Raw genomic sequence first — 23,392 nt, 5'->3', positions numbered from 1 at the left:
ACCGGCCGGCGCTCGCCCGGCGGCGACGTTCCCGCTGCGGGCGCACGGATACTGACGCACCTATCGTTGCCCTGGATGGATACCTACTGACCTCGGCTTTGAATCTTTATATAGTGTGAAGCTGCCGACCCATTGCAGTTTGGCTCGGCATCTGGATGCGCTGGTGCGCATGGCGACAATACTTGGACAATTCGGATACCGCTTGCCGGCCGGAACTTCCCGATGCACTCAGCACTGGATACTGTGCTTGTGCGTGGTGTGTGTGTGTTCCGTGCACCGTGTTTAGTCGGAGCGGCTGCTTCCACTATCGCTTGTCTCTTTTCGTATGTGGTATGTATGCCCTTAGCATCAATCTTGTGGCCCAGAAAATGTGCTGCCGGTACACTGAAGCGGCACTTAGCCTTGTTGAGCCGCAAGTTTGCCTTTGCCAGTCGCTGTACCACGGCTGACAATCGTTCCTTATGCTCTTGCTCCGCGGCACCACTGACAATGATGTCGTCGAGGTACACACATACACCGGTTAGCCCGAGCAAGGTGGTCTCCATGAACCTTTGAAATATTTCTGGCGTTGCTGCCACACTAAAGGGAAGCCTCTTCACCTTGTACACTCCTTTTACTGTGTTTATGGTGAGCAGCTCGGCCGTACCTGGAGTCACGTGAAGTTGTTGGTAGGCTTGCGCTAGGCCGAGGGCGCTGAATGTAGTTCCTCCCCGCAGACTGCTCAACACTTCCTCCGTTGTTGGCCAAGGATATGACGCCTTTTCCCTAGCCTCGTTCACGGTGCTGCGATAGTCACCACAGAGACGAATGCTTCCATCCTTCTTTCTCACCAACACCAACGGCGTGGCCCAGTCAGACTGTTGCGTAGGCTCGAAAATGTCTTGCTGTTCCAGTCGGTTAATCTCCGTCTCGACGGCTGAACGGTGCGCAAAGGGAACGTAACGGGCCCCGGGCTTTCAGAAACTTGGGTCGAGCTTCATCTCTCAATTCCAGATGTATTGGTGCTCCTACATGACCACTGATGGTCTCGGAAAAGACTGACTGAAATTTCTGTAAAAACTGTGTAATGTTGCCATCGTGTGTGGTTTCGTGAATGCCACTGACCTTAATGCCCAGTGATCCAAACCAGTTACGTTCAAGCAAGTGGCATCCAGCGCCTTGCACCACAAGTAATGGAAGCTGGCAGGTTTTGCTTGAGTGGCAGACATTCTCTGTTACTCCATGGACATAACAAAAACGTAGTAAATAAATTGATTTAAATTAAACTAAAGTTTTTTTATATATAAGTTTTGTACCTTAAATCCCTTGTTCTTAATTTTTAAGGCTTTAAATTACTTAATCACATTTCAGAACATGCCAGTTTGATATTTTATTAGGTTACTCCATGAAAACACTCTGAAAAAGTATACTGTAAATTTCATGACGTCAAAATGCATTTTATGAGCCAAATCTTTTTGCCGCTATTCGTTTTTGTCAAAGAAGTAGCTTAATATTTTGGTCAGTGCACAATTTGTTGTAAAAACTCAACAAATCCGAACATTGGCCACTTCTGAGTGTAAGTACATGAAAACCTTGTGGAAACGGTTTCCGACATTTTTTTCTATCTATTCCTTTGGACACTTCTCCCCAGCTGCATTGTTTTCCATTGAGTTCAGGGTGACGGTGAGACTATGGAAATTACATTTATGGCTTGCTCCAGACAGAATATATGAGTAATCTCTAGAGCACATCAAGTGAGAAAATTAACAAAACAAAAAGCTTCCATGACGCAGCTTCTATCCCCTATGACTTTCTATTTCCTTTTTTTTTTTAAGTTGACAAGGCTTTGTACGGTCTCCAAACTCAGGCGGTAAAAAATATTTCGGACGAAAATGCTCGCCGCCGCAAAATCAAAATTTCAGTCTTTTGGTTTCAGATCCTGTCTTGTTCCCTACCGGTCTACGTGCACGTGCACCCATGTATACTTTTCTTGTTCCTTCACTCAATTCGCGTTCTGTTTCGCTTGCAATCGGACACCAAATGGCTGATGCCTTTATCTGGCGCCTGCGCTCACCAGCAAAAAAAAATGGTTACCTTACTAAAAAAAAGTAGCAACACTCCACACCGCTTCAAATTGATCACACAGGCAAGGCTCCTCTCGAGTATCGAGAAGAGGCTGTGATGTATCACGCCATTTCCATTCACCATGTTGAAAAAGGCAATTGTTTCAAAAGAAGGAAGTCCAAAGCTCCACTGTATGATGTGTTGTTAAAGTGTGGTTCTTTTTAACCTCTGTAGCGTCGAGTACTAGTTGCATTAATATAAAACAAAGGATAAGCTGAAGAAGGAGCTGGCGACGCATACAGCTTTAGATAGGTAACAGGGGGTTGGTGACTTTGCCGAAAAGGAATTCGCGGATTACATAAAGATAGAGGTATGTTTATTTTATAAACAAAAACAAATTAGTCGTTAGTTGTCTATACAGCAGGAGTTTAGTCTGCCAGAACATGGCGACATTGTTAGCCACTGTAGATAAGCAATTTAGCCAGTGCAGTACGACTGCTAGCCTGGGGTCTTTAACGTGCACTACACAGTAATGATACACGACCACACGCCGGTACGATGCTCATGCAGATCGAAACGGGCAGGGGTGGGGATTGAGCCCAGGATCCCTGGGTTCTGCAGCGCGAGCTTTCGCTCCACATGCTCCGAGCTGGTGTGCGCTAGCCCACTCGGCCACCGATCCTCCTTGTATGCCAATAAGCTGAGACAAAATGAAAGAAAAAACAGTCGAATTTAGATAACATTTTTGCAGTGATTTCAAGTGAATTAAGACTGGGCGTATCTTCCCGCCCAAATATACATATAATCATAAGTCTAGATTGTGTATATATACCATCGACTATTTTGGTGAAAATTTAAATTAGAATTCTCATCCGCTATCGACATTTTACGTTTACTCTCGTTCCCAGCCGTTGTATCGCCGTTCCCACGGCAAAACGTCTTCCCCTATACTAGAAGGGACGCCATTCAAAATGGTGGCGCCCTTGTGAGAAAAGTATGCATATAGCCGGATTGAATGTAGTAAATACTCTAATTATACTTCATCTCCCAAATGTTTTCAGTAAAAACAAAGACAAGGGCGCCTGCGCCTAGCTGAATAGAATGTTTTTGTTTGCACGAGAACTGGTGCACCGCTCTTTCCAAAGCCACGCGCTCGTGCCCATGCCTTTCTCTGCACTGCTGATTTTTGTGAGATGGAGCATAGGCACGAATTTTCGTTTAAACTAATGCTTACGTATATGTACGAGGAGTTTATATACAATATTTTAATAGTAGAATCGCTATAATTATTCGGGTATTTTATTTGACCGATATTTGCTTAGAACGGGGCAACTACTTTCTAGACATCGAAAACGTACCGATACTATAAGCTGTCAAATGTAGAATATAAATATATACGTTTATATTTTCAGGCCGAAGTGCTTCAGGACCTCAAGTTGAAAATCGAGTGTTCTAAGGCACGAGAGGTGACGCCACTTAACAAACCAGCCGATCCTGCAGGATTCCCAGAGTACCACAACGGCGTGTGGGACCATTGGGTTCCAACGTAATTAAAGGAAAGCATCACAGTAACAAATAAACTGGCTTAGAATAAGTATTTCGGCTGCTCATTTATATGGTACAAAAGCATATAAGTGAGAGGCGCATCCGATTTGTAGAGGTTCGGTGATTTATTTTTTATTACTAATAATTTAAATGAAGCAGCGTAATGTTTGGGCAACAACTCAAAGAAATTCTATTTGCAATGTTAGTATACTACTCCGAAAAACTACGAAGGTCATATTTTGGTTCACGCGATGAGAGCGAATGCTCAATCAGCTATTGATTTGGCGTGGCAATGATGGGCTAGAAAAGGGGGGGGGGGGTGACAATTGCTCGCTTCGTCCAGCGGGAGAAAATGGCAAGGATGTGCAGTACGCAGCGTTACCATCAATGATGATGATGATGATTATGCGGCTGCTTCTTTTATAACGGGCTTGATCGATTAATCGTGCCCAAGCCTGGGGTTGAATTTAGTGCCCCCTGTGTTGTGTTCGATGCCAACAATCCTTCAGTCGTCTCTTCGTCCGCTCGATGGTCTTCCGAAAGGCCTCAGTATTATTGGCTCTCTCACTTGTTGTTGAGAAGCCCAGCGCTGTCGTTAAATGCGGGACACCTCCGTGCAGTCGGTTCGCCTCTTTGGCGGGAGAAGTGGCAGATGGTCAGATTCCACCACAACAAAGTATGATGAGCTCCGCTGTTTCGTTGTCAACCTTGCATACTCGGCACACAGTCGACGGCACATAATTGTCGAAGCGCTGTTTGTACATCAGTGAGCGCAGGGCACACGCACGAGCCGTGAACAATAGGCGGCTGCCCAAGCTATTGTCGTACAGCCGCGTCTCTGCCGTGATTTGCTGTTTTAATTCCATATACATTGTCAGGGTTGCCTTTTTCTGGTAGCCTGCAGCCATTGCACATTCTCCTGTTCGCGAACACTCTTGCGCACCACCGTCTCTCATTCTTTTTTTTCTCTGTGGTCGCCTCCACCGGTTCTGTGAAGAAGCCAAGCTTTTCATCAAGCTGGTGAAGACGCTTTCGTCAACGTCTCTGAGAAGGAGTCATATGAGTGTATACGAACAGCCTCTTCGCCCAGCGGCCCCGGTCCATGGATCGAAGCCGCCCGCCGTAGGAGACCTCGCTTGTCGCCTCCCTCGCTTCGAGAGACGACCAGCCCCGGCCCCCCTGCACTGTCTCATTCACAACCGTGCCACGGCAGCCCAGCGCTTGGCGTCCCACTTCTCGTTCTCTGAGCTCCAATGTGGTTCTTATGTCACCTGGTACACACACCTCTGCGTTGGCGAATGTCAACACCGGCACCACCACCGGCTTCCACATTTCGCGGCTCACTATGAATCTATTACACGTCCATATACTGCGCTTACGGAGGATGTTAGCTCCCCGAGTCGCGGATTGACGGAGGTGGGCGTAATGATCTTTCAGATAGCCTGCCTCGCTGGACAACTCAACACCTAGGTACTTATACTTGTTCAGTACCGGTAATACGCCAAGGCCCAATCTGAGGCTGTCGAGATTTTCTTTCTCAGTGCCCGCGAATTGTATCACCGCGGACTTGGATGTGTTGTACTTGAGACCAAGCAAGGCAGCCTCATCAGCACATATGTCGAGAAGTTGTTGCATTTCCGTTTCACAGCCCGCCGTCAGCACAATGTCGTTCGCAAAGGCCAGACCCGCTTCACGGTATTTCCATTTTCCAGGTGCAGTAGCGAGAAGCCCAGTCCCGATTCTATCAACCGCTCTTCTTGTCGCGCGGCATACAGCATGTAGAGAAGCGGCGAGAGTGAACATTCTTGGCGCAATCAACGTCTTACAACGATCTCTTCTGATCTGACCACTCCCTCCTAGCTGTCACCATGTTGCGTGTGTATAAGCGATTAATAAGCTCGGTGCACTTTGTCGGCATATCGAGCTGCTCGAGACTTGGTAGAAGCTGGTCGTGTGGAACGCTGTCACAGGCCTTAGCGACATCTAAGAAGGTGCATAGTAGTCTTCTCTCCTTTTTTCGAGACACTTCAATGCACTGTGTGAGGGTGCACACATTGTCTTCCAGTCGCCGGCCACGACGAAACCCTCCTTGGAGCTCGGTGAGACGACCCTCTTTCTCCACTCCTGTTGTCATGCGCTCTTTCAGGATGCATGCGCAAGCCCTGTACATAATGCTGGTAATAGTAAGGGGCCTGTAGTTCCGGAGGTAGCGCCAATCTTCTGTTTCTTCGGAACAAGCACAACCTTTCCTCGCCTCCAATCTCTAGGTACAGGCTGTCTTCCGACGAGAATGTCGGTGAAGATCTCAGCCCGGTGTTCTCTCGCATCCCTCTGTAGTGTTTTGAGGACGAATGCTGCTGTCACGTCAAAGCCAGGAGCCGTGCTACTTTTGACATGGGTCAGAGCACGTACAGATGACACCAGGCCAATCTTTTCGTCGGGACTGGCGAAAGTACATTCCGTGCTGCTGTCTGTGGTGATAGTTTGGTGCGGCGCCGTTTCGTGTGGTGCGAACACTTCCATCAAATATTCTGTGAAACACTGGTCAAGAGTGTCCACCACATATCCATGTCGTTCGTCTATATTCACTGGAGTTTGATCCCTGCCGTCCAGGGTTCCCAGGTATTTCCAAAACTTCCTTGGCGCATCTTTCCCAGTTGACCGTATTACCTTAATTTTTATCTAGGTCTGCAGCAGGCCGCTTCTTTTGTACCAGTTGTTTGGTAGCGCTTTTCTTTTTTTTTTTTTTTGTTCCTGGTACATGTTTTACTTTTCTGAGATTTCGTGGCTGGAGCCTGTGTGGAGTGCGAAACGGTGCTGCCGATTCACCTCTTTTTTGGATTGCTCAATCCCACCATCGCTTCCGTCGCCTTCGGCCACCATGAATCTTTGTTGAATGATGTCTTATCAGTTGTTTTAATGTATCTACGCATTCCATGTACCCTGATACGTTCTTCCTCTGGTCGCTCTTCTCAAACATTTCACCTATATTTGCCGCAGCTGCGTGGGAAAGACACGGCCGACTTGTGTCTTACCGCTTGTTTCTCTCTCATCGACGTGCCCGCACCAGCGCCACAACGACACTCCGCCGCACTATGAACACCAAAGAAGAAAATATCTTCATAGTTGATCACTGTCGGGAATTGATACAGAATGAATATTTCCCTTGTCAGCCATAGCGAAATTGGCCACGGCCACGGTGGAAGAAACATTAAGCTGATAACTCTTTGTCCGACGCGGCGGCCACATAATGTTCGGCGCACCGATCTCTTCACTCGCACGGAAATAGATGGCGCTCAAGTATCGGGTCCCTCCCAAACCGACCGCTCCGGTTGTTTCCCCAGCAGGGGTCCCGAATTCCCTCGCTCATTGCTTCTTGTTATACTCTCACCGCCGCGACGCCGCCACGAAGTCGCAGTCCATAAACCTGTGTTCTCTTCCCTCTTCTTCTCTTTCTTCTTCCTCTCCGGGCTAAGGTTCACCTTAGTGCATGATGGTGGCACCAGTAATCCACACAAGGGGGATCGGTGGGGATTGAACCCAGAGATCCTGGGTTCAATCCCCACTCCTGCCCGTTTCGATCTGGATGAGCAACATACCGGCGTCCGGTCGTGTATCACTCGTGCGTGGTGCAAGTTAAAGACCCCAGGCTAGCAGTTGTACTGCACTGGCTAAGCTGTTCATCTACAGTGGGTAACAATGCAGCCATGTTCTGGCAGACTAAACTCCTGCTGTACAAACGACTAATTTGTTTTTTTGCTTTGTGATCGACATAGCTCTAAAGCAAAACACGAGGCCATCCACTTGCCATACACCACCACCACACCACCATACCGTGAAAAATGCGAGCACGCTACGCCGCTGACACCGTGGCCACCCAGGAGGGACCTCATCCACTTAGGGTTCCTGTATAGGCTCCCTACGGGAGCCAGAGTTGCGCGTTCATCCGCGTAGCGCCGTCTTTCCTGCACGGCATGTTGATTCTACTCCTCACCATACCTCGGCAAACCTCACTCATGAGGGCCCTCACTCACCCTCACTCACCCTCATCTTCACAGGTAAGGTGAGAGTGAGTGAGTTTCTGAACCAGGAAAATTCATCAGTGTGAGGATGAGTGAGGGTGAGTGAGGGCCGTGAGGGCTGTGAGGGCGGTGAGGGCTGTGAGGGCCGTGAGGGCCGTGAGGGCCGTGAGGGCCGTGAGGGCCATGACGCGGTGAGGGGTATGGGGGCCATGAGTGCGTGAGGGGCGTGAGGGCGGTGAGTGGCGTGAGGGCCATGACTGCGTGAGTGGTGTGAGGGCGGTGAGTGCGTGAGGGGTGTGAGGGCCATGAGTGCGTGAGGGCAGTGACATCAGAGGCGTGAGGGCCGTGAGGGCGGTGAGAGCATGAGGTGGTGTGAGGTCCATGAGTGCGTGAGGGCGGTGAGTGGGTCAGGCGCCCTTCAGATCGAGCATCTTTCTCAGCAATTTTGGTATTAATGGCGGGTTGTTCTCTAGCTTTCCCTAGATCGACACGAATTGCTGAGATCGGGTCCGGCTCGAAATAAGCAAGCAACTCGGTGCAATTCGAATACGTTTGAAGCGGCTGCATCCAATCAGGGACGCAAAATTTTCACGTGATACTTCGTGTCGGTGATGATGACACCGAAAAACTTGGTTCTGGTTTGAAATCGATCGTTTTTTTTTGGAAATAAACTGTTTCAGGAAGGTGCATTAGTATTCTTAACGAGATTTAAATGCATAAAAACACGTTTATAACGCGTAATTGTGTCTAAATAGTGCAAGAAAAATAAAATTTTATGATGACGATGGCAAATTGCAGCAATTGGTTGCTACGTGTGATCGCGGGCGGCCCGTGTTGCTGGTGTTGCGACGTGAAGTTTCTGGGCGAAATTGCCCCATCTGAAGCTGGCCTGAGTGGCGTGAGGGCCATGAGTGGCGTGAGGGGCGTGAGTGGTGTGAGGGCCGCAAGGGCGGTGAGGGGCGTGGGCATACCTCGGCAAACCTCACTCATGAGGGCCCTCACTCACTCTCACTCACCCTCATCTTCACAGGTGAGGTGAGGGTGAGTGAGTTTCTGAACCAGGAAAATTCATGAGTGTGAGGGTGAGTGATGGTGAGTGAGGGCCGTGAGGGCTGTGAGGGCGGTGAGGGCCGTGAGGGCTGTGAGGGCGGTGAGGGCCGTGTTAAGAATGGAACCTTCGGCGACCTTCTTCCGAGTTTCAACGCTGCGGAAACGAGTCAAGACGAGTCCGGGACCGTCGCCCGCTTGTCGGGGCCTGCGCGAAACGAGTCCCGACGAGTCCGGGACCGTCGCCTGCGTGACGGGGCCTGCGGCAACAAGTCTCAACGCGCCCGTGACGTTAGCGGGACGTGTGTGTGTGCGTGGTGGTTGGTGCGCTCGGGAAAGGGAGAGAGGCATGGCCTAACAGCGGAGAACTTTGGCTACGTCGCACTGGACGGCGGACTTTGCTGCGTCGCACTTGACGGCGGGTTGCTGCATCGCACCTGCTGCCCTGGCGGGGAGTGAGGGAGAAAACGGACCCTATATAAGGCGGAGCGTGAGGCTGCTCCGTTGTTCTCTCGGATTTGACGACTGTATCGCTACCATGTAATTAAACCGTTCGTTACGTTACCAAGTCTCCCACCTCCACTGAACCCCTGGGTTTTTCACTTCGGGGAATGGACGTCGTCTCGAGCCAGGAAGCTTCCGGACGTGCGGCCTAAACCCCGCCTCGAACAACTGGTTGGCAGCAGTTGGGATCGGACCATGCGACATCGTGCTACATCAGTGGGTGAGCGTTTGGACTTTGCTTTGAGATTCGCCAGGCTTCAGATTATGGGTAATTAATTTTGAACTGCTGGGAATCCTTAGTGTTTGACTCGTGCGCTAGGTTTGTGTACAACCTCGCGACAAGTTTTATAGCAAAGCCAAAGCTAAAGAGCAGCGATCATGGATCTAATGAGGTTACTGAGAACAGATTTACTCTGTTTATGTGAAGAATTTGGTGTGGAGGTGGAGCAAAAGATGAAGAAATCTGAGATCAGTAAAGCAATTTCAGAGAGCGCGGAAGCAGAGGATATTAAAATTGCGTGGGAATTACTTCAGAACGCTAAAAGTGAGGCTGCAGCAAGAGAGGAACGAGCGCAGGCTGCAGCGAAAGAGGAACGAGAACAGGAGCAGGCTGCAGCGAAAGAGGAACGAGAACGGGAGCAGGCTGCAGCAAGAGAGGAACGAGCGCAGGCTGCAGCGAAAGAGGAACGAGAACAGGAGCAGGCTGCAGCAAGAGAGGAACGAGCGCAGGCTGCAGCGGCAGAGGAACGAGCGCTAAAAAGGCTAGAGCTCGAAATTGAACAACAGCGATTAAACTCGCAGAACAGTAGAGTTGGGGCTCCGGTACGAGCAAGTGAGGCCGAGTCGTATCAAATGAAGAAGCTCCTGCAGCCGTTTAAAGTTGGGGAAGACGTGGGCCTATTCTTAGTTAACTTTGAGAGGACATGTGAGAAGTTGAGCTTCGCCCCAGAAACGTGGCCGCAACGGCTTTTGACTTTGTTGCCCTGTGAGGCTGCAGAGGTTGTCGCGCGCCTTAGTACTATAGACGCGGACGACTACGACAAGGTGAAGTCGAGCCTTTTGAAGCGGTATCGCCTTTCTGCCGAGGCGTTCCGTCAAAGGTTTAGAAACGCATCCAAAAAGAGCAGCGAGGGCTACTCGGAATTTGCGTACGCGCTTAAAACCAACTTGATAGAATGGTTGAAGAGCGAGGAAGTGTACGAAAGCCGCGACAAGGTAGTCGAGTGTGTGTGCCTCGAACAGTTCTTTCGTAGCATTCCGCAGTCAGTCAAGCTCTGGGTGCAGGATAGGGTGGGAGTCGACTCTGTCGAAAGGGCTGCTGAGCTAGCCGAAGAGTACGCAACGCGTAGAAAGCTGAGCGGAGAGGACAGCGAACCCGGCCGGAGCGATCAGCGCAAGCCCTTCCAACAGGGAAACGGCTCGCGAGAAAAAAGGCACGAGAAGCCAGAAACAGGACAAAAGGTCCCAGAAAAGAGCGGAGATCCCTCGAACGGAGATCCCTCGAGCGGAGATCCCTCGAACGGAGACGAGGCACGGAAAAGCCAAAAAGGGCAGTTCGAGGCAAGGAAGCCGTTCCTGTGCTACAACTGTCAGGAGCCGGGACACACAGCGGCCAGGTGTAACAAACCGCGGGTTGTGTTCTCGTACGTGAGCGGTAGTGACAGGGACCTGGAGCTTCTTCGTCCCTATCTTCACGAGCTCCAGGTAAACGGAAAGCCGTGCAGGGTGCTTCGTGACAGTGCAGCGACGATGGACGTTGTTCATCCGTCGTATGTAACGACATCCGACTTTACTGGAAAGGTAGTTTGGATCAAGCAGCTGCTCGAGAAGCACAGTGTCTGTCTGCCTATGGCGAGAGTAAGGATAACTGGCCCGTTCGGAGAGCTAGTGACAGAGGCGGCTGTCTCGCAAACAGTCCCGTTGGAGTATCCCTATTTGTTTTCTAACCGGTCAGATTTCCTGCTGCGCGAAAGGGGTCAACAACTGGGAGGAGGACTAGTTCAGTCGTGTACGAGGTCCAAATCGCGTCAGCTCGCCCCTTTGTTAACGAGTGATCCAGAGCGAAAGGCAGCTGACGGGGAGCAAGCACTCCCAGAGTTGGAGGCAGAGAAACGGGATGAGGGGGTCCGGGATGTAGAACAGCCCGACCTCGTAGCACTAGAGAGCGTACGCCGTCCCAACGCGCCGGCGAAAAAGGCGGAGGAAGACGGGATCATTAAAGGATCTCTCGTAGCTCCGGCGTCACATAACTTTGGTCCTCTGTTACGAGTAGACAGAGCGTCTGTGACAGTCGAGCAGAAGAGCGACCCTAGTGTGTCAGGGTTTCGCGGTACAGCTCAGGAGATTGCCAGGACCAATGTGACGGGGCATGAAAAAGGCGGAATGTTTTATCGGCGCTATAAGGACCGCATTTTCACGTCTAGAAATCACGTGAAAATCGATCACTATGACTTCAGCGTAAGAAAGAGGAAAAGCAAATTTAACAGCAATGCCGATGGGTTGAGCAGATTTTTCTGATATCACCAAAAAGAGTAGGGATGATCTCAGAGGTTTTCGTCATCCACGGGAATGAGGATCTAAGTGGGGGCACTTCGTTAAAACCCCAAAATGACCTCACAAATTGCGAAGCTTTTGTCTTTTCTATTTTGTTCATAGTGACCTTTTTGGAAAAATGAGTTTTGCTTTGGCGACAGCGGGTCTCGATACCCGAAATGGTCCTAAGGTTTTAAATTGCATTGTTTTGGCAAATTTTGGTAATCCGTAATCCAGTCTGGCGGGTCTCTGGCGGATTCCGGGCGTTTGGCTGCGGTGTGGCGTGGTGTTGTGGGGGACGTTTCCGCTGATGCCTCCGTTGTAAGAGGTTTGGGAGTTTGTTTAGTGCTTGCAGCATCTTCTCAAGGCCTACTCCAAGCCCACCTCTTCAGGCCAGCGATAGTATCACCGGCCATTCGAGGTTTCCCTGGCCCCGGAGGGGCTGTTAAGAATGGAACCTTCGGCGACCTTCTTCCGAGTTTCAACGCTGCGGAAACGAGTCAAGACGAGTCCGGGACCGTCGCCCGCTTGTCGGGGCCTGCGCGAAACGAGTCCCGACGAGTCCGGGACCGTCGCCTGCGTGACGGGGCCTGCGGCAACAAGTCTCAACGCGCCCGTGACGTTAGCGGGACGTGTGTGTGTGCGTGGTGGTTGGTGCGCTCGGGAAAGGGAGAGAGGCATGGCCTAACTGCGGAGAACTTTGGCTACGTCGCACTGGACGGCGGACTTTGCTGCGTCGCACTTGACGGCGGGTTGCTGCATCGCACCTGCTGCCCTGGCGGGGAGTGAAGGAGAAAACGGACCCTATATAAGGCGGAGCGTGAGGCTGCTCCGTTGTTCTCTCGGATTTGACGACTGTATCGCTACCATGTAATTAAACCGTTCGTTACGTTACCAAGTCTCCCACCTCCACTGAACCCCTGGGTTCTTCACTTCGGGGAATGGACGTCGTCTCGAGCCAGGAAGCTTCCGGACGTGCGGCCTAAACCCCGCCTCGAACAGCCGTGAGGGCGGTGAGGGCCGTGAGGGCCGTGAGGGCGGTGAGGGCTGTGAGGGCGGTGAGGGCGGTGAGGGCCGTGAGGGCCGTGAGGGACGTGAGGGCGGTGAGGGCTGTGAGGGCTGTGAGGGCTGTGAGGGTTGTGAGGGTGGTGAGGGCCGTGAGGGCGGTGAGGGCCGTGAGGGCCGTGAGGGTCATGAGGGCCATGAGGGCCAAAAGGGCTACGAGGGCCATGAGGGCCATGAGGGCCATGAGGGCGGTGAGGGCGGTAAGGGGTGTGAGGGCCATGAGTGCGTGAGGGGCGTGAGGGCGGTGAGTGGCGTGAGGGCCATGAGTGCGTGAGTGGTGTGAGGGCGGTGGGTGCGTGAGGGGTGTGAGGGCCATGAGTGCGTGAGGGCAGTGACATGGGAGGCGTGAGGGCCGTGAGGGCGGTGAGGGCGGTGAGTGAATGAGGTGTGTGAGGGCCATGAGTGCGTGAGGGCGGTGAGTGCGGTGAGTGCGTGAGGGTGGTGAGTGTGTGAGGCGCCCTTCAGATCGAGTATCTTTCTCAGCAATTTTGGTGTTAATGGCGGGTTGTTCTCTAGCTTTCCCTAGATCGACACGAATCGCTGAGATCCGGTCCGGCTCGAAATAAGCAAGCAACTCGGAGCAATTCGAATACGTTTGAAGAGGCTGCATCCAATCAGGGACGCAAAATTTTCACGTGATACCTTGGGACGGTGGTAATGACACCCAAAGACTTGGTTCTGGTTTGAAATCGATCGTTTTTTTTGGAAATAAACTGTTTCAGAAAGGTGCATTAGTATTCTTAACGTGATTTAAATGCATAAAAAAACACGTTTATAACGCGTAATTGTGTCTAAATAGTGCAAGAAAAATAAAATTGTATGATGACAATGGCAAATTGCAGCAATTGGTTGCTGCGTGTGATCACGGGCGGCCCGTGTTGCTGGTGTTGCGACGTAAAGTTTCTGGGCGAAATTGCCCCATCTGAAGCTGGCCTGAGTGGCGTGAGGGCCATGAGTGACGTGAGGGGCGTGAGGGGTGTGAGGGCCGCAAGGGCGGTGAGGGGCGTGAGGGCGGTGAGTGGCGTGAGGGCGGTGAGTGGCGTGAGGGCGGTGAGTAGCGTGAGGGCGGTGAGTGGCGTGAGGGCGGTGAGTGGCGTGAGGGCGGTGAGTGGTGTGAGGGCGGTGAGTGTCGTGAGGGCTATGAGTGCGTGAGGGCCGTGAGGGCGGTGAGGGCCGTGAGGGCGGTGAGTGGCGTGAGGGCGGTGAGTGGCGTGAGGGCCATGAGTGAGTGAGGGTCGTCAGGGCCGTGAGGGCGGTGAGTGCGTGAGGGCCGTGAGGTTCAGTGAGGGTGAGTGAAGGGCTGAAGGTGAGTGTGACTCTGAGGGTGAGGATGAGTGAGGGGCTGAGGGTTAGTGTAGCTGTGAGGGTGAGGGTGAGTGAGGGGCCTAGGTGAGTGTGGCTGTGAGGGTGAGGGTGAGTGAGGGCGACCTAAAATGCCGACCTCTGGGCGTGGGGGCGGTGAGGGCCGCAAGGGCGGCGAGTGGCGTGAGGGCGGTGAGTGGCGTGAGGGCGGTGAGTGGCGTGAGGGCGGTGAGGGCGGTGAGGGCTATGAGTGCGTGAGGGCCGTGAGGGCGGTGAGGGCCGTGAGGGCGGTGAGGGCGTGAGGGCCGTGCTTGCGGTGAGGGCCGTGAGGGCGGTGAGGGCGGTGAGGGCCGTGAGGGCAGTGAGGGAGGTGAGGACGGTGAGTGGCGTGAGGGCCATGAGTGAGTGAGGGCCGTGAGGGCCGTGAGGGGCGTGAGGGCCGTGAGGGCAGTGAGTGCGTGAGAGCCGTGAGGTTCAGTGAGGGTGAGTGAAGGGCTGAAGGTGAGTGTGATTGTGAGGGTGAGGATGAGTGAGGGGCTGAAGGTGAGTGTAGCTGTGAGGGTGAGGGTGAGTGAGGGGCTTAGGTGAGTGTGGCTGTGAGGGTGAGGGTGAGTGAGGGCGACCTAAAATGCCGACCTCTGCTCCTCACATGACTGAATTCGGCGAATAGCGCCGCCGCGCGTTTGAGGCTCGCGGCGCGCTCAAAAACAGGGGAACGTACTGTCGGGGCGCGTGCAACGTCTACTTTCCTGCACGGCATCTGATCCGGATCCTCACGGGATCGGATCTCGGCGAATAGCGGCGCGGCGGCATGTGAAAAACAGACGCGCAACTCTGGCTCTCGGAGGGAGCCTATGCAGGAAGTCTAATCCCACTCATACCTCAGCGCCCTCCGCGGCGGCGCGGAACCAACCACTCCTGGTGCGAGGCTAGCTTTGAACACGATCCGTTCGCGCGCTCAAAGCGGGAAGAGCGGCCAGTCAACACTGAAATATGTTTCTTTTACCGTGGGCACGGCACATTGAGCTCCATGCAGTGAAGACAGGCTGCAGTAAAGTCATGGTGTGCTGAAAACCCTCAATGTACTTCTTTTACCTTCTATTTCCTGCAGCGCTGGGTGGCGCAGCTATCCAATAATCGATGGCTCACTACCCCGCTATAGACGCTTTGCAGCAGCTGTACATGGGCGCCGCCATAACTGACCTTCAGTTTTTGTTTCTTCATATTACGTTTACTTCACTTCATTATTACCATAGCAGGCTAGGTCATTGCCATCCTAGATTTTATTCTGTCTTTCTCCCCAACATTGGCCTTTGTGGAGGCTCGTCCACACCAATTTCAGTGGCTCGATCGGTATCTCGGTAAAACAAGAGAAGGTCAGCAATGGCGGCTGCATTCTGGCGCGTGTGTAAAGCGTCTATAAACCACCACAGCTCCGCATGCTGAATTACTGAGTTACTTTCGCAAAGCGCGGTCGTCACGCCTTCCCCTTCTGGCCCACCATAGCGTGGCTTCATACCTTTATGGTGGCTGAGCTCTGTCGACTAATAAAGACATGTTTTAAGCGTTCCGAGTCCGTGGTTCGGCAGTATTTCGGCAAGAAAACAAAGATACGGATGAAGATGTTAGAACTTTACTTGGGCTAGTTGGTTGCTCATGGTGGTCAACTCCGAAATTTGGAGTTGAAATTTGCAGTTTTATATTTTCAAAAATAAAAATATATAATATCCGCGAGCTTCATGTATGCTTGATTCAAGAGTACGCGGTTTCTATCAATTCATATTTCTTGCTCTGAATTTCTATTTGACGCTTTTCCATCCATAGGCAATGCCAATTTGTCCCACGACAAAGTTTGAAAACAAGCGTTGCTTCGATAGTTGCCGACATCTTAAAATTAATAACCTCTTGGAAGTAGTCGCCGGGAAGCTCATATTTAACCCATCCTATCCATTAACCTCCCCCACGGCATGCGGGGTAGAATGGAAAAGAGTGAGTGTGTAGCACGAATGTCCCGGGTGCAGAATCCCTGTCGTAAAAGCCCCGCTTCGTTAGCCCCACGTTTCGAAAATCCCGCGTTCAATTACCTTGTCCCGTATTCCCCGCGTGCCGAAAGCTCCCTGCTCACTACCCCGTACCACCCTCTTCGCGATTCAATCAGCATTGTTCCATGTCTGAACTTAATCTGTTGAGCGCCTACAAGGACCTTGTAATTGAAAAAGAAAACAAAATAAGGTTAACTTCAATTGCCGGAAAACTTGGAATGACGTATAAGAGGCCGATTGCGTCAATCTGCATCACCTGCGATGCACTCCGCTGTCATAGAGGGGTACTCAGAGGCAGAGTTATTAACTTTATTTACTTAGCTCAGTACAAATATCTTTTTAGAACGACGCAAGAAGAACGGAACTAGTGTTTGGTGGTGCAAAAATGATGGCGCCTTAAGCTGCGGTTTAACAGTTTTGACAGAAACCACTTCGTCGGAACTGTGAATCCGTGCGTGCTTTAAACTCGACGAAAGCTTAGGTTCAATACTTATTGGTAATATCTGTAACTTCAAACGTTTTACCAGTGAATGAGATCGTCTGCGTACTTTCACTTCTAACGTCGCAAGACGCGAATGTGTTTAGTGCACGCCTGAAGAACCGCAGATTTATCCAGTTATTCATTACTTGAGTCCCTGGTACAGTACCTCATGATTACGTTGCACAAGCTCGCGTGCACTCTATCTCTTAGTTAAAAGCAGAATGCTCCGCCGCCACGTTGATGACCCGACCACCTGACAGGGGGGTCCGCGTCATGGGCTTCTGAAACGGAGGCTCTTAAAAGCGGGGCAAAAAGGACGGGGTGTTTGTGCCGGGGTATTTGACACGAGGCTTTTGACATCGGGTGCTTTTGTGCACTACCCCAAAGAGTGTAATATCTAAGCTTTACTGCCCACCCCCTCTTCCCTCGTGTATAAAATTTGTATGGGTCATAGCTTTCAATGTTACAAAAACTAAATCCCTCCTTCCTCTAAGAAACAGAAATAGTAGTAGGGCTTGAACTGAAAAGCGGAACAGCGGCCTCTGTCATGATCCGAAAGCTCAATACCCTGTTGTTCTAAATGAATCTTTAGATTAGAGGTGAGATCTCTTTTGTTAATTGTCCGAGATTTGAAAAAAAACTTGACTGGAATTTTCGTAGGACCTGTACATTGACCGAACCTGAACTACCGTTTTTATTTTTGACCCTGGCATTGGTACATTGAATTTCGTAGTTTATTGGAGAAATCCGAATTGACGAAAGTTTTACCGGCGGATGTTTTTCGGAGTTTATCGGATTTACCGGAAAACACGCCACCCTACCTATAAAACAACAGCTTTTTTTTTTTCAGGAGCAAACAAGAGTGGGGTCCTCATGCTCATCAGGACAACATTCAGCAATTAACTTTTATGCCGTCTCGCCGTGACGTACGAACACACATCATTGAAAACATAATCCACGAACGTCGCGCCGTGAAGTACGCACACAGACATAAATCATATATTTATTTATTTGTATTTTTCCGGTGCCCCTAAACAGCCCGTAGGCCTACATAAGGATGCACCGTTGACACTTACATGCAGTTTTGCATAAAAAGCATGCACGCAAACGCATGCATAATTTGAAGAAACAAAAACGTGAAATATAAATGTAAATGAGAAAAGTGCATAAAGTTGAAAACAACACTGTTTGCTAAAAAGACTGATACAAGAGAGCGTCACATTATAAAAGCACTAGCAGAGACCTCATACTAAAACTTTCCCGCAAAAAGATGTCTACTTCGGGCGTGTTTGCGACATTTGACATGTTAAAATTATACTGGAGACGCTCAATGGGTCTGAAGCTTTTTGGCTCAAAGGAACCGAAAACACGATGGGAGCGAAGAGACCTGCCAGGTACAGCAATGAATACGGATGAGGTTTGCTTGGGGTAATCTATGAAACCGTGAAGACATTTGTGTAAAAATAAGAAGTCTCGTGCCTGCCTCCTTTCGGAGAGGCAATGCAGGTTTAAAATCTTCAACAATCGCTCTTGGCTGAAATAAATTCGCCTGTTTAAATAACGATCGTAAAGTATTCCAACAAACTTCTTCTGTACATTTTCAAGTTCATTCGAGTTTGTCTGGTTTAAACGATTCCAAGAAACGCTGGAGAAATCCAGTTTAGACAGGATGAGGGATCGGGTACAAATGCAAAACGCAAGAATATCCCCTAAAGTTTCGAGTCATTCTGGTAATCGCGCCCAAAGTACGGTAACATGTAACATGTATACCACATGATCAGATAATTTAAATTCACTGTCCAAGAAAACTGCTAGATCACGTACAACTGAAACGCGCTCAATCGAGCACTTGTTCAAAGTGGTGTCAAAGGTGTTAAAGAAATGTTTTCTCGAAAAAGGTATGACTTTTGTTTTAGCCGGGTTGACAACCAACTTCTTGTCCTTGCACCAGTCTGTCAATGCTGTAATATCTTGCTGTAATTCATCGCACTCAGAAATGTCAACAATAGCTCGAAAACGCTTAACGTTATCGGCGAATTGTAACATTTCCGAGTGATTTATGCATGAGCAAATATCGTTCACGAAGATGTTGAAAAGCAGAGACGATAGGCTAGAACCCTGCGGGACTCCCGATCTGGAGAGGTACGCGGTTGATTGTGCACCACCGTATGAAACAGAATTCCATCTGTCATGCAGATAGCTGTGAATCCATTCGCAAAGTGGTAAGGAGATACCATAGGACGCAAGTTTCTTAACTAGTAGTGAATGGCTCACTAGATCAAATGCTTTTTTAAAAATCAAAGTAGATTGCGTCGACCTGCTGCTTCGACCCTAGTTTGGCACCCACAAATTCCGTAAACGCGATTAAGTTTGTTTCCACAGAATGATTTGGCATAAAACCATGTTGTTCCACGTTTATACATCTGGAAACAAAAATGCATAATATGAAAATGCATGGCCTTTTCGAACACCTCGGCAAACGAACAGATCAGTGAAATTGTACGATAATTACTGACAGTTAGTGCCAACTCATCTTTGAATATTGGCACAATTAGAGAGTACTTCCATGCAGTTGGAAAAGCCTATCTTTCAACGACCGATTAAATATAAAAGTTAAAATCGGAGCTAACACGTCACCGCACCCTTTCACTATAAACAAAGGAATTCCGTCGGCTCCAGCCGATTTCTTAGGTGGTAAAGCCCGAATCCCCGCAAAAACGTCGTCAATGCTGAGCTCGGGAATTGATAAGTATACGTTTTCCTGGTCTGGCAGTGGTGCAAGTTTGAGACGTATACTTCCCGTGGAATCAAAAATAGCAGAAAAGAAATCTGCAAACGCTTGACAGACGTCGCTCGGACTGCTGATATGTTCCGAACCGTTAGATAGTGTTATCTTCTGTGCCGTTTTCTTGTTATTCGAGAAGTTCCTGGTATATTTCTAAAGACTTTGCGGATTTTGCTTTAGGCTTGATTCAACACTTTGAGTGTGGCTTCGGTGGTCACGACGATAAAGACTCTTCGCTAAAGCTCGCTCCGATTTGAACTTTTCGTACCAGAACAGATTATTAGTCTGCTTGTAATGTCTGTGATAACGTAGCTTTTTCCTCATTGTATGTTTCAATTCGTGGGAAAACCAGGAAGGGTAGTGATTTGTGACACCATGTACGTAAGCCGGAATGAACATCTTCATAGCTGTTGTCACTAGGTCTGTAAGCATTAGTACTTGTTTATCCACGTCATCTTTACCTGATGTAATGACTGAACAATCTGTGTTCGCAAGAAACTCGTAAAGCCCCAGGTGATTCCCCTTTGCATAAGAAAAAGCAGTCGCTTGCGGACATGCTGTACCTTGGTTATCAGCTATACTCAAATCCACTTCAAACGGGACATGCCAGGTGTCAACAAGGACAAGTGGGGCGCTAGCTTGTAGTATACATTCGTTATCATTTGTAAGGAACAAATCCAACACGTTGCCTTTGTAGTTGACAAGAAATTTTTTTTTGGTATAGTTCCAAGTAGTTCGCAAGCTGAGATAAATCATTCGCTTTCCTTCGCACCTCTGAGTTGGACGAGTTTACTATACCAGTGTCCCAATTCACACCAGGCAGGTTAAAATCGCCCGTAATAAAAACACGGTATTTTTCGAAGTCTATCATGCTCAAAGCGTGATTAATACAAGAACTAAAGGTGGAAAAGTCGCATTGCGTAGGGAAATAGTAATTCCCCAGAAGAATATTCGGTTGTTCGTGAAGATTAATTTCGATCCACACTGATTCCTTGTACATTTCCATATCAGGTCGGCTATATGATTCTAAATAGCTTCGGATTGCTATCAGAGCACCGCCCCCGTGAATTTGATTGCACATTTTGTAATCTCTGTCCCCACGATAGACTGAAAACTGGGACGGAAAATACTCGGTACTAGGAATATCCTCCCGCAACCATGTCTCAGTTATACAATATATGTCATATTCAGAAGCGATACAATTTTCTATGAACTTCGCAGCCTTTATACGTATGCTACGTGTATTCTGGTAATACAAAGATAGTTTGCGTTCATTATTCATCGCCGTTCCTGGGTTGGCTCCTCGTTTGGTCAAAACGCATGATGTCCTTTAGCGGACCGTAAAACGGACGGAATAGACAACCCTCAGACCACAGTTCAGCGTCGCTGATGACGTCCAACTTGTCGTCGTCTACAGCAATGTGGAAGGATGAATAAGTGTCAAACTTACTTCGCAGCCTGGGGCACACAAAGCCGGTGACCTCGGAACTGACGCCAACAGTTCACAAACATTTTCAGATGATGTATCCGGGTGAAGGCGTATTACAAACAGAGACTTCCGCGGGCGACGAGCACTTGAGATGCTCGACGACTTGCATTTGCCGACTCTCATGGTGCTCTTCTTCCGTCTAACCTCTTGGAATCAATCGTTGGCTTCATCTGTCGTAGCATCGTTGATGTCGCTCTGTCGGCCCTTCTTGTTGTGGGATGTAGTACTGGCACTGGGGATTCAAAGCTGTCATCGTACCGCTTCCTTGCGCCACGGTGCGTTGCGCAGTGCTGGCCAACTTGCCCGGCTCTGCCAATTTTTGCAGAGCGCCGGCGAACGTAGCCTGTTGTTTCTCAGGTGGGGTCACGGTGGGGGGATTTTCAAGCACAGCGCGATGTTGGTTCGCGGCGTCTAACGTCTCGATCGCCTTGGCTCGTAGCTCTCCATTTTGATCTCGGAGCGCAGCAATCACTTGCCCCTGAGACGACAGCACCGCTGACAGCTTGTCTACTCTTGCGAGCAGCGATTCCACGAGGCCGAGAAGCTTGTTCTCGGTATCCGCGTTGCAAGCCACCGCTGGTACCGCTGGTTCCTTGGCGCCAACATCTTTCTTAAAAGGGGTGGTGTCGCTTATCGAATTTCGCCGCCAAGTGCAAGTTTTGCATTTATATTTGCTCCGTTCGCTTGCCATAAGCACATCGTAATCTTCCGCGGTTATGTAGATACATTTGCAATGAAACCGTTGGCCACAGTTGCCGCAGCACTCGAGATACTGCTGCCTGCCGAAGATTTTATTGGAGCAGTCGGCACACACGTCCTCCGCATTCGCCATCTTGGCTTGGCATGTATCACATGCCAATCTGCGGCATGTATCACTAGGTATTAAAAATGTGGCTCGAAGCTGGTGATTTAAGACTCCACTTTGTTGGACTTATCCAGTGATAAGTGGTAAGTATTTCGTGGTGCTCACAAAGATGATATTACAGGGGAGCTGTTAAGGGCTAGATTCCCAGGATTGTGTCCCCCTCAAAAAACTTAAGACACCGAACTCTGGACACCTACCACCATCAATGAGTGAGGGCGGCAAGCCACGTATCTGGTTTCCGCCGACACTCATAGATGGCGGCAGCCTTTCCACTCCGGCTTGCCGACTTGCGGCCGGCCATTGCTTTCCATTGACAGCTCCGCTGGTGTTCCTTCTTCGCCAGAGTGGAAACGCTGAAAGTTTTTTTGTTTTTTTTTAGGTTAAAACGGTTGGCAATGGGAATACGAGTAAGTTTTTATATCAAAGGGCGAAAATTATATTTTACGCACTTGCAAGAATCCTACGCACACCATCACGAGCGGTAGCCGAAAACGGCATGAGCCTTTGTTTGCACAATAGACCGATCTCACCAACAAGTTTGGCTACGCCACCGCTACGGCAATGCCTCGAGGAAACTCAAGTCTCCTTGCGCGTGCGACACACTCGCCGGAGCCCTGCGCGTGTAGAGCACGAGACGGCACAAGCCCTAGCATGCATGGCCGACCACCTCCTATGAACTAAAGTTATGGCGGCGTCACGCATGCGCCGAACGCTTTGCGACGTCGGTTTATTAGAGGAGCGTGCCATTTCCACGCACGGTATAAGATAATACTCTTCAGGTGAGGATAGCCCGCTCCTCGCGACGGTGCCGTTAAAGTTCGCTTCCACTCTCCTTCTTTTTCTCTTTCACTACGGTTCCAAGCGGCGCCGGCAGGTGACTCGTCGACCCATGGGCACGTAAAGTCCCTCTATCTTGGGAAAAGGGGCGCCATTCATTGTTGTAGACATGCTCGAGGCACGGGCCAGGCGGCGTATAAGCAAACCATATCCCGTACAGCACCTGGCCACGCCTTCTTGTCACGTGACATGACGTCACTTCCGGCGAGGCAATTCGTCATGTCACGTGGCATGACGTCACTTTCGCTCCAAACCGAAACCAGTTGTTTTATTGGTTTGTGAAATGTCACGTGACATGACGTCACTCGCGTTGCTGTGGTCAGGCAAACATGGCGCCCGCTACCTGAAACACGAAGCATACGCGGTCAAGGCAGTCGCAGCTGAAGCCTAAAACTCTTGAAACAGGAAGCCTACGCGGCCGACGCAGTCGCGGCTGAGACGCTGTGAACGCGGTGCCGCGAGGGACTGAACACTTGTTGACGCTACAATGTGATGCCCGCAGTATGCAACGTCTTGCATCGTCCGTGTGCAGGAGTGCTTAAATGGCGCAAGCACTTTTTATTAGCCTTCCCAACTCATATCGCTTGATAAGAGCGAAGCTACCAACGCCTACCGCTGGTATCCGAAGTCGAGCCTTCTCTCGATGTCGCCGCTGGTGTAGACTTTATTCTTGCAGAGCAGGTTCGTCGCCGACGGGGTGGATGTGAACCATGGCATGCATGAACGCTTGCCTTTTTCGATACGAAAAGATGCTCTGTCGTCACGAACGCTTACGCTGACCCACAAGCTCAATTTGAAGTATTGCCAGCATTTTTATTTCGCCTGTACGTTGT

The 23,392-nt window shown here is 50.1% G+C and overlaps 1 protein-coding gene and 1 pseudogene across 1 annotated transcript; both read left to right on the top strand.

Moving 5' to 3' along the window:
- Nucleotides 1-3,593, top strand: part of LOC121834760 — a 46,772-nt pseudogene extending 43,179 nt beyond the window's left edge.
- Nucleotides 3,594-9,920: 6,327 nt separating this feature from the next.
- On the top strand, nucleotides 9,921-11,660 carry LOC121834851 (the record flags this gene model as incomplete). The annotated part of the gene is made up of 1 exon (XM_042288746.1): nucleotides 9,921-11,660. A coding segment is annotated over one exon (1,740 nt), but the record flags the coding sequence as incomplete, so codon positions are not given.
- Nucleotides 11,661-23,392: the final 11,732 nt, after the last annotated feature.

Source organism: Ixodes scapularis, unplaced genomic scaffold, assembly GCF_016920785.2.
Source record: "Ixodes scapularis isolate PalLabHiFi unplaced genomic scaffold, ASM1692078v2 PGA_scaffold10__122_contigs__length_95168666, whole genome shotgun sequence".
Classification (NCBI taxonomy): Eukaryota; Metazoa; Arthropoda; class Arachnida; order Ixodida; family Ixodidae; genus Ixodes; species Ixodes scapularis.
Note: the sequence above shows the minus strand (reverse complement) of the source record. Positions and strands in the feature narration are given on the sequence as shown.